Raw genomic sequence first — 10,610 nt, 5'->3', positions numbered from 1 at the left:
AATTCAGTTAAAGTTGTATCTAAATTCTGATAGTATTACAGGAAATCCAACTCCATTACCTAATTCAGTAAAAGTTGTATCTAAATTGTGATAGTATTACAGGAAATCCAACTCCATTACCTAATTCAGTAAAAGTAGTATCTAAATTGTGATAGTATTACAGGAAATCCAACTCCATTACCTAATTCAGTAAAAGTAGTATCTAAATTGTGATAGTATTACAGGAAATCCAACTCCATTACCTAATTCAGTAAAAGTAGTATCTAAATTGTGATAGTATTACAGGAAATCCAACTCCATTACCTAATTCAGTAAAAGTAGTATCTAAATTGTGATAGTATTACAGGAAATCCAACTCCATTACCTAATTCAGTAAAAGTAGTATCTAAATTGTGATAGTATTACAGGAAATCCAACTCCATTACCTAATTCAGTAAAAGTAGTATCTAAATTGTGATAGTATTACAGGAAATCCAACTCCATTACCTAATTCAGTAAAAGTAGTATCTAAATTGTGATAGTATTACAGGAAATCCAACTCCATTACCTAATTCAGTAAAAGTAGTATCTAAATTGTGATAGTATTACAGGAAATCCAACTCCATTACCTAATTCAGTAAAAGTAGTATCTAAATTGTGATAGTATTACAGGAAATCCAACTCCATTACCTAATTCAGTAAAAGTAGTATCTAAATTGTGATAGTATTACAGGAAATCCAACTCCATTACCTAATTCAGTAAAAGTAGTATCTAAATTGTGATAGTATTACAGGAAATCCAACTCCATTACCTAATTCAGTAAAAGTTGTATCTAAATTCTGATAGTATTACAGGAAATCCAACTCCATTACCTAATTCAGTAAAAGTTGTATCTAAATTCTGATAGTATTACAGGAAATCCAACTCCATTACCTAATTCAGTAAAAGTAGTATCTAAATTGTGATAGTATTACAGGAAATCCAACTCCATTACCTAATTCAGTAAAAGTTGTTTTAACAATTATTTTGCATGATGATTAGAATGGTATTTGTTTAAATTTTGCAGTGAGGGTGATGCCATCAAAGTGTTTGTAAGAATCCGTCCTCCTGATTCCTATGACAATGACAGAGGCTGTCAGCAGTGTGTGTCAGTGAATGACACGAAGACAGCCGTCATTATTCACAGTAAACCAGATCCCAAAACATTCACATTCGATCATGTTGTGGATCACCAAGATACACAGGTACAGTACATCAAATAAATATACATTCGCAACTTCTGGCTTTTTACAGCAGGCTTAGAAAAACACCTCAATTTTATTGCGTCCTCTGGATGTTAGAAATTCATACAAACTGGTTGGTTTCAATCACTGTATTTGTAAGTCACTGATAAATATGGTTTGTAAGGGTAAAAAATTTGCATTTTAATTTGAGCAAAAATGAGAGTTAGGTCTTATCATAATGCATTTAAGGTTTTTCTGCTCTCTGGAAAAGCCCAAGAATATCTTATGTACAATTGAAAACTATGAAATACTTGCATGTGCAAAAACTTCTCCCATTTCCCTCTGTCTCATTGATTGATTTAAGGAAAGTCCGTGCTTTTACGTATCCGGTTTTAAATTTTAAACACCGACTAGAAAGTTCCAGTTATAACTTCTTTGTTTGATGTTTGTAGTTTACGAGAACTGTACGAGTCAAATTTAGCATTCAAATGTGAATCTTAGATATATTTACCATGAATTCTTATAGTGTGAAGTCATAACTAGCTCCAATGGTACAAAGCAATGTAATATCTACATTGAAAGGCTCATAGGCTTAAAAGGCTCATAGCTTGCAATCTAAGCCTGAACAAGTTAAAAATCATACATAGGCATGATACTCACAGTGGAATTCACACTGAATTTTAGGGAGTGTGTTTGGTTCAAAGAAACCCAGAATTATAAATCCTCAGAAAATCATCAACAAAGTTGTTGAATATTTGAACTCTTCTTCACAAGTACTTTCAAGAAACAAAATTATTTGTACATGAGCTGTAGTTGCTAGAATCTACATATATGTTACACTATATTTATTTTTTCTATAAGTATGAGATAGCATGTATGTATTTTTATGTATTATATGATTGATAGCCAAAAAAAAAAAAGAATAACACACACACCAAAAAAATTGTGAGAAAAAGGAAGGGGAGGGGGTGCACCCCCCCCCCCCCCCCCCCCCCCCCCCACTCCTTGTGTTCTAATTGTCTGGTATGTTTTACATATATATATATATATATATTGTCATATTCTGTTAATCTTGATTTTAAGACTGTATTTGCTGTTACAATTTACTATTTTCAAAGTGTGCAAAGAATAATTGTAAAACTTAAATTTAAAAATGGGGGTTTACATATTCAAGAGACCATTTTGCAAAATATCTCTGGTCAACTATGGTAAAATATGTTTTTTTGTTAACCTTAGATATAATTTTAAATATTTTTAAAGAAAAACTGGCATGTAAACAATTTAGATTTTGAGAATTTTTCAAAATTGCGATATTCTGTGATTCTTTTTCTGAAGGATGTGAGCAGATTAAACAGCAATTGTGTATGTTTTCAATTGAATATCTTTAAAAATTCTCTCAGTAAATGAATAGCTATTAGTTTTTATATATTATAGCTTAATATGATGTGCTTTGGTGCATATTTTTAATGAAACATGAGATAATGCATTCTTGTGTTAGAATTTGGCTTTTGCATTTGGGGGTATATGTGCTCTGTAGCACATAGTATAAAAATAAACCTGCAAAGGTATGTCTTATATGGACTTTTTAGTTAGTTTATGAGTTGTTAAAGTTATTTAAATGAAAAAAAAATTTGATTGACAGAAATTTCTAATAGTATTTACCTACCTTAAATGAAATTATTCATTGTGAAGCTATGAAGTCACAACTTGTGTAAAAGTTTGTTTTCTGTGAGTTCTGGCAGTATCATATATTTTGTGTGCTCCTATTAATCAAAATGATAGGTACCTCAAAAAGTACAGTTCATGCATTATATCAAATATATTCACTGCTTTGATTCTTGATTTAGGAGTCTGTGTTTACCATCATGGGTAAGAAAATAATTGAGAGCTGCATTGCAGGGTACAATGGAACCATATTTGCATAGTAAGTACCGTAATGGTTTGATAGGAACTGATGACTGTGTACGTGCATTTTTCTGTTTCATTCTGTGTAGATTACTGATGATGATGTAAATTATTTTATTGATGACAGTGGTCAGACAGGCAGTGGGAAGACCTACAGCATGATAGGTGAGAACTGATGTACAAACAGCTGAACTTGAGCTGTATACGCGTCCTCTTTATAGTGTGTAGTTGTAAATGCTCAGAACCTAATGTGTGGCATTAATAGATAATGTCGAGTTTTTGAAAAATTAATAAATTTGTTTCGTTTAACAAGAAGTAAAAGCTCATTTACTGGTACATGTACAGTATGTAACAGGATTTAATAGAGCCGTAATTGTGTTGTTTTAAACTGTTTTTAAAAGTCACATAGTCAAGGGCCAATCCACCCATGGACATAGGAAGATATTGTCCACTCAATATCCTGATAATTGAATGTTGCACCATGGGAGGCATATATGTTTCTGAAACTTTCCCTTATTTCTAATACAAACAGTAGAGTATAATCGTGATGCTTTTTTGATACACTAGAATGTCTAGTGAGCAGTTCTGATTCATTCAAATTCCAACTCCATGATTCATCTGCGAAGTTCAAGGTCCTGAGAGATAAGAATACATGTAATTAGCTACATGTATGTCTGCTTAATCTTTATGTACTGTACACACATAGACCCATCAGATGATGTAGAAAACATGTACTTAGCTATGTCTGCTTAATCTTTATATGTACTGTACACACATAGGCCCATCAGGTGATGTAGAAAACATGTAATTAGCTATGTCTGCTTAATCTTTATATGTACTGTATACACATAGGCCCATCAGGTGATGTAGAAAACATGTAATTTGCTATGTCTGCTTAATCTTTATATGTATTGTGTACACATAGGCCCATCAGATGATGTAGAAAACATGTAATTTGCTATGTCTGCTTAATCTTTATATGTATTGTATACACATAGGCCCATCAGATGATGTAGAAAATTTTCAACATGTACACAGAGGAGTAACACCAAGGAGTTTTGAATATTTGTTCAACTTGATCAGCGAGCAGCAGGAAAATGTAAGTAAAAATTACTTTAACTGTATATAAAAGTAAGGGAACAGGACCTGATGGATGCTGAGTGCATTTTCTATAAAGCCAGAGAAAATAAGGTTGACATAACGACTGTGGAATCATTAGATTCGGGGGGGGGGGGGGGGGGGGGCTCAATTTTCAGGAATTTTGTGGGTAACCTTATCCGATGAGTTTCAACCCGCAATGTAATACACAATCTATGTTAGGAATGTTTCAGTGTAAAGAAACCATACCCATGTAATTACATCACAACAAAACTGTTCAACTTTGACAATGAATGAAAATTTGTCCCCATTTAAATTTAGATGATTCCACAGTATTGATTTCAGTTGTACTGTATATATACTGTGTGTATATTTCATTCGTGATTGTGCAATGGATGCTGGAACATAATGTAATTTCCGCAGGGAGCAGAGTTCCTTTTGAAGTGCTCCTTCCTGGAGATCTACAATGAGCAGATTTATGATCTCATGGAGCCCTCTACAATGACCCTTCACCTGCGGGAGAATATGAAGAAAGGTGTATTTGTGGACAGGCTAACGGAGGTCTCGGTGACATCAGCGTTAGAGGCTTATGAGGTTATGAAAAGTTTTGTGAAGGCTAAGCCACTTTAGTTAGATTTAAGATTTGTTTTAAGACGCAATATTCGACTTGAATTCTCATTTTATCTTTGATCTGGATTATTTGAGAATGTATATACCCTTTAAAGATTGTAGTTGTCTTTGATGCCAAACGTGGTGTTACAATACCATTAGCTTTCAACAAAATCTTTGCAAAATCCTGTCTCATTGATTGGTAGGTTTTGACTTCTGGATGGATCAACAGACGAGTGGCTTCCACTTCGATGAACAGAGAGAGTTCCAGGAGTCATGCTGTTTTCACCATTCAGATTGAATCAAAGGTTTGGCATTTATGTCGTCTGTAAAGCATGGCAACACTTAAGGATGACTGTCATCTGTCCCATTTATCTTGCTGTCTGTCCATCTGTTACATTCTAGAACTTTGAGACTGAGAGAGGACTTTGATACATGTACTTACCTAATATGGATATGTGCATGTACAAATGTATATCCTATGATATTTCTAGTGTGAAGATCATTTGATAGATATATAGTGTGAAGATCATTGGATAGATATCTAGTGTGAAGATCATTGGATAGATATGTAGTGTGAAGATCATTGGATAAATATCTTGTGTGAAGATCATTCGATAGATATCTTTTGTGAAGATCATTTGATAGATATCTTGCAGATAGTGCATGTACAAATGTATATGCTATGATATTTCTAATGTGAAGATCATTTGATAGATATCTTGTGTGAAGATCATTGGATATATGTCTTGTGTGAAGATCATTTGATAGAGATCTAGTGTGAAGATCATTGGATAGATATCTTGTGTGAAGATCATTGGATAGATATCTAGTGTGAAGATCATTGGATAGATATCTAGTGTGAAGATCATTGGATAGATATCTGGAGTGAAGATCATTGGATAGATATCTGGTGTGAAGATCATTGGATAGATATCTGGTGTGAAGATCATTGGATAGATATCTGATGTGAAGATCATTGGATAGATATCTGGTGTGAAGATCATTGGATAGATATCTGGTGTGAAGATCATTGGATAGATATCTGGTGTGAAGATCATTGGATAGATATCTGGTGTGAAGATCATTGGATAGATATCTGGTGTGAAGATCATTGGATAGATATCTGGTGTGAAGATCATTGGATAGATATCTGGTGTGAAGATCATTGGATAGATATCTGGTGTGAAGATCATTGGATAGATATCTTGTGTGAAGATCATTGGATAGATATCTAGTGTGAAGATCATTGGATAGATATCTTGTGTGAAGATCATTGGATAGATATCTTGTGTGAAGATCATTGGATAGATATCTAGTGTGAAGATCATTGGATAGATATCTAGTGTGAAGATCATTGGATAGATATCTGGTGTGAAGATCATTGGATAGATATCTGGTGTGAAGATCATTGGATAGATATCTGGTGTGAAGATCATTGGATAGATATCTGGTGTGAAGATCATTGGATAGATATCTGGTGTGAAGATCATTGGATAGATATCTGGTGTGAAGATCATTGGATAGATATCTAGTGTGAAGATCATTGGATAGATATCTTGTGTGAAGATCATTGGATAGATATCTTGTGTGAAGATCATTGGATAGATATCTTGTGTGAAGATCATTGGATAGATATCTTGCAGATGGTTTACATGTTCCTTGGAACGTATACTCTTGTTTCTTCTGTACTGAAAAAATGGTTTCTATTTCTTATGGTGTGGAATGAAATGATAATTTATTCTACTTTATCGATGTAATGTGCAGCATCCTTAATAGAATAGTCAAGACTGCAGTTATTTGTTTTATTGTTCATCCAATTATTAAGAGTTATTTCTTATAAAAGGTATTCTATGTGCAGTTGGCGAGGCCTTTAAAATTTAATTCATTTGTTTGCCAAAACATACTGTAATAACAGTGATAAAGATTTTACATGTACATGCAATTTGTTCTTTTTACAGCAACCTCAAGGCAAAGGAGTGAAAAATTTGAAGGAATCTCAGCTGAATTTGGTTGATCTGGCTGGAAGTGAGAGGCAGAAAGATACCAATGCTGTTGGGCAACGGTTAAAGGTTACTGTTTATAGAAGGATGTCTCCTCAATATCAAATGACTTTCATAGAGTTAATTGCTGGAATAGAAGTAGAAATTGATATACTGTACATGTATAGTTGTTGATACAGTGTTTCTTAAAACCTTAAAGGGATTGGACACGATTTGGTGAAAAAATTACTTTGATATTAATTGGTAATAGGTTGTATTTAATTTGTGAAAAACATATCATAACTTAGCAACTATCCTAAACTTTAAAAATTGATGCAAAGATGTATTTGAGACATCTACACTTTCATTTTCGAAACAAGGCATGGGCCCTGTTTATGTTTACGTGACTCAACTATCAACATAGCGCCAAAGTTGACTACTTCAGAGAAAAGAGCATTTACAACGAAAATTTTCAGATCCCACTTCTTTGTACTTGCTCCCTAGAATGATTTAGATATAATCGATATCGAAACGCTGCATGCGTTTTACGTACTTTTTAGACATCTTGGTGTTCTCGCCTCTTTATGTGGTTTACTTACAGTTCTATGAAATCTATGTGCATTCGTCCCACATTTTTGTCTAGAAACATCGATGATAAAAAGTATTGTGAGTTGAAATCTGTTCATTTTCCCGTGGTATGCTCATTTACATGTACCATTTGAATATGACATTACCAATACACATATATGTTAGTTACACTCTAATTTAATCAAAATTGACAAAATAGTGGTCATTGGACAATAGATTTTTAATTAGAAAAATAATTAGAAATAGTGCACAAGTTTTGGACTAAAAGATTACATAATCTGTAACATTGCTCAGCTCATCTTTTTCTCGGAACAAATCTTGTGCTGAAATTTCTCATTTTGTTGCGAGTTTTTTAAACCAGTGTGAAATTCAGCTGAATTGTGATGTTTTCTGCCCAAAATACCTTAATTATAGTGGAAAATCAACCAAACTTAATTGTCTTTCATTTTCTTGGAAAATTACGCTTATTTAAAAGACAATCTGGATTTTATCATTTTTAGGACTACATACTGTACATGTTATGTTCTATTGGGCTGTGTTCATCTAGAGTATCTGGAGACCAGCAATGCAGATGCTGCCATTTTTTGATCAATGTTTTTTAAACCTGCGTGTATTTCTCTCGTGGATATGATTCATTTACTTAAACGCCCTCTGTCTGAATTTGACTGAACAAAATAAAGTTTGAGACTACTATATAACAGTTACAAGTAGATTCACTTGCAGAAAAATAGTGATGGTATTAGGACAATATGAGAAATAGTTGAACTAATCAATGAAGAAAAATATCAGTTGATAACACATGAAATACAGTAATATGCAGGGTTCGACACTAACACTAGTCCAGTAGCCTGAGACTAGTAAATTTTGCCCCAGACTACGAATATTAGTTACAAGTAGTCCAGCTGACTGCTGAAAAATCAAAAACCTAATGGATGGACTAATGTCTAATCTTGACCACAACCGCGTCAATTCTGCCATTAGAAAAATAATGTAACACTGCAATTCAAGCATACAATTTACACCCAAAACTTTGATAAATAAATAGGTAAAATCAGAGGCTAAAATGAGTTTATTAGGTCATTTTGTAACAGAAATGCAGGATTATGCTTCTTGATTTTGAACAATTTCCATGGTAGTGCCCCTCCACCACCACCAACTAGCCCTGCCTCTACCCCCTTGTCACTTTGTGACTCAGTCGACTGCCTCCAGCAGCTGGACTAGCTACTGACTTAGCAGGACTAGCTACTGACTTAGCAGGACTAGCTACTGACTTAGCAGGACTAGCTACTGACTTAGCAGGACTAGCTACTGACTTAGCAGGACTAGCTACTGACTTAGCAGGACTAGTTGATTACAGTATCTACTAGTCCTTTGAACTACTATGGTGAAAAAGTTATTGTCGAACACTGAATATGTATGTACAGTTCACATGTTTCATGTCGTGAGTGTAAATGGCGTCATGCTTTACTTTATAGGAGGCCGGAAGCATCAACAGAAGTTTGTCGATTCTGGGAAATGTTATCATGTCTCTGGTGGACATTGCCCACGGTAAATCTCGACACATTCCGTACCGAGATTCCAGACTCACATTCCTACTCAGGGTAAGGTAACGACAGTATAAAAGAAGCAACGAATATTTTATCTTCTTCACAAACAAGAGTATTAAAGATGCAATGAATATTTTATCTTCTTCACAAACAAGAGTATTAAAGATGTGATCAATATTTTATCTTCTTCACAAAACAACAGTATTAAAGGTGTGAGAAATATTTTATCTTCTTCACAAACAAGAGTATTAAAGATGCAATGAATATTTTATCTTCTTCACAAACAAGAGTATTAAAGATGTGATCAATATTTTATCTGCTTCACAAAACAACAGTATTAAAGGTGTGAGGAATATTTTATCTTCTTCACAAACAAGAGTATTAAAAATGCAATGAATATTATATCTTCTTCACAAACAAGAGTATTAAAGATGTGATCTTCACAAAAACTTTGAATAGCATGTACTTTCAAAATCAAAGTGAAGACTGTTAAGTTGAAGAAAAAATACCACTTAGAAATTTAAAATATTGGAGAAAAATATGAGGATTAGAAAGCCTGATTGTTTAATTTCTAATGCTGTGTATTTATTCTGTGACAGGATTCTCTAGGTGGTAATGCTAAAACACACATCATTGCCTGTATTCATCCAGGCTCCAAGTAAGTTTAATCAAATAAAGAGTTTAAAAGAGAAAGACTGTACTACTTTAATGTATTATGGATAAGAAATGTGGATGCTCAGTGAGGATCCTAATTTACAAATAAGTTGAATTCTCTTCTTTCATGTGTTTCATTTTGTATTTTGATTCATTTTGTTGTCTTATAGATCATTTGGGGAAACACTTTCAACCCTACATTTTGCAAGGAGAGCAAAACTTATCAAAAACAAGGTAAATTTGTTAAATCCTCAGATCTATTGAAATTATGATTTAGCTCATTCAGAGTTGATGTACAGTTTGGTGGGATTATGAGCTAGCACTAATCTGTGTTCTGTGATAATGGATCGACATTAGCACATGATTAGCTCCCTTGCTTTAACATTTGAGATCTAAGTCCAGTTTGCTCTGTCTTTTCATCCATCTGTCTGTCTGTGTCCATCTGTCATAACATAGTTTTCCGGGCTATTTTAGGTCACCTGAAAACAATAAGATTATGTAGTTCTTAAAATAAAAATGTTCAAAAACTTGTAATTACAGTTTTGTAGGCCTAGTGAAAGTGGATAGAACCAGCAATAATTATATTGAGATATAATATTTTTATTGATGATTTATTTCATTTGAGATATTGGATTGTATGAAGTTTTTTAGCAGTGGGTGTATAGCCATTTTCAGTTTGTTACCTGGAATCGAAAAGAAGCACCCCCCAACCCCCTTTTATGTTGTTACTATTGTTTGCTTTGTAGATATTAGAATTTAATAGTTTGTTATTTCAAACATCTTCAAATCTAAAATACATATACGCCCAATAAATTATAGTCAATTTTTATTAATGGATCAACGTACGATGTAGACGATGATTTGTGTATTTATCATGATACAAGTCAAAATGAACATCCCCCTCCCAAATCAGCATTTGAAAATGAAAATTGTCAGTGATGAATTTTATGAATTAAACTGAATAGCATTTACAAACATTGTCCTGTATATGTAGGTGTATATAGTCTAAGGCATACCAATTTAT

The 10,610-nt window shown here is 33.4% G+C and overlaps 2 protein-coding genes across 2 annotated transcripts in view; one reads left to right on the top strand and one right to left on the bottom strand.

Moving 5' to 3' along the window:
* LOC125666820 (receptor-interacting serine/threonine-protein kinase 1-like) overlaps positions 1–10,610 on the bottom strand; it is a 542,042-nt gene that overhangs the window by 52,607 nt on the left and 478,825 nt on the right. The window lies entirely within an intron of this gene.
* The window catches only part of LOC125666851 (kinesin-like protein KIF15), a 42,486-nt gene that overhangs the window by 1,858 nt on the left and 30,018 nt on the right, over positions 1–10,610 (top strand). The window contains exons 2-11 of the mRNA XM_056153221.1: positions 1,022–1,224; positions 3,051–3,127; positions 3,236–3,273; positions 4,107–4,207; positions 4,630–4,800; positions 5,022–5,123; positions 6,777–6,887; positions 8,861–8,986; positions 9,532–9,590; positions 9,757–9,820. Of these exons, the coding sequence (XP_056009196.1) occupies positions 1,022–1,224; positions 3,051–3,127; positions 3,236–3,273; positions 4,107–4,207; positions 4,630–4,800; positions 5,022–5,123; positions 6,777–6,887; positions 8,861–8,986; positions 9,532–9,590; positions 9,757–9,820 (1,052 nt within the window). The remainder of the gene's footprint in view (positions 1–1,021; positions 1,225–3,050; positions 3,128–3,235; positions 3,274–4,106; positions 4,208–4,629; positions 4,801–5,021; positions 5,124–6,776; positions 6,888–8,860; positions 8,987–9,531; positions 9,591–9,756; positions 9,821–10,610) is intronic.

The sequence above is a fragment of the Ostrea edulis genome, chromosome 1, assembly GCF_947568905.1.
Source record: "Ostrea edulis chromosome 1, xbOstEdul1.1, whole genome shotgun sequence".
In the NCBI taxonomy this organism is placed as follows: domain Eukaryota; kingdom Metazoa; phylum Mollusca; class Bivalvia; order Ostreida; family Ostreidae; genus Ostrea; species Ostrea edulis.
The sequence above is the reverse complement of the archived record's forward strand: the minus strand, read 5'-3'. Positions and strand labels throughout refer to the sequence as shown.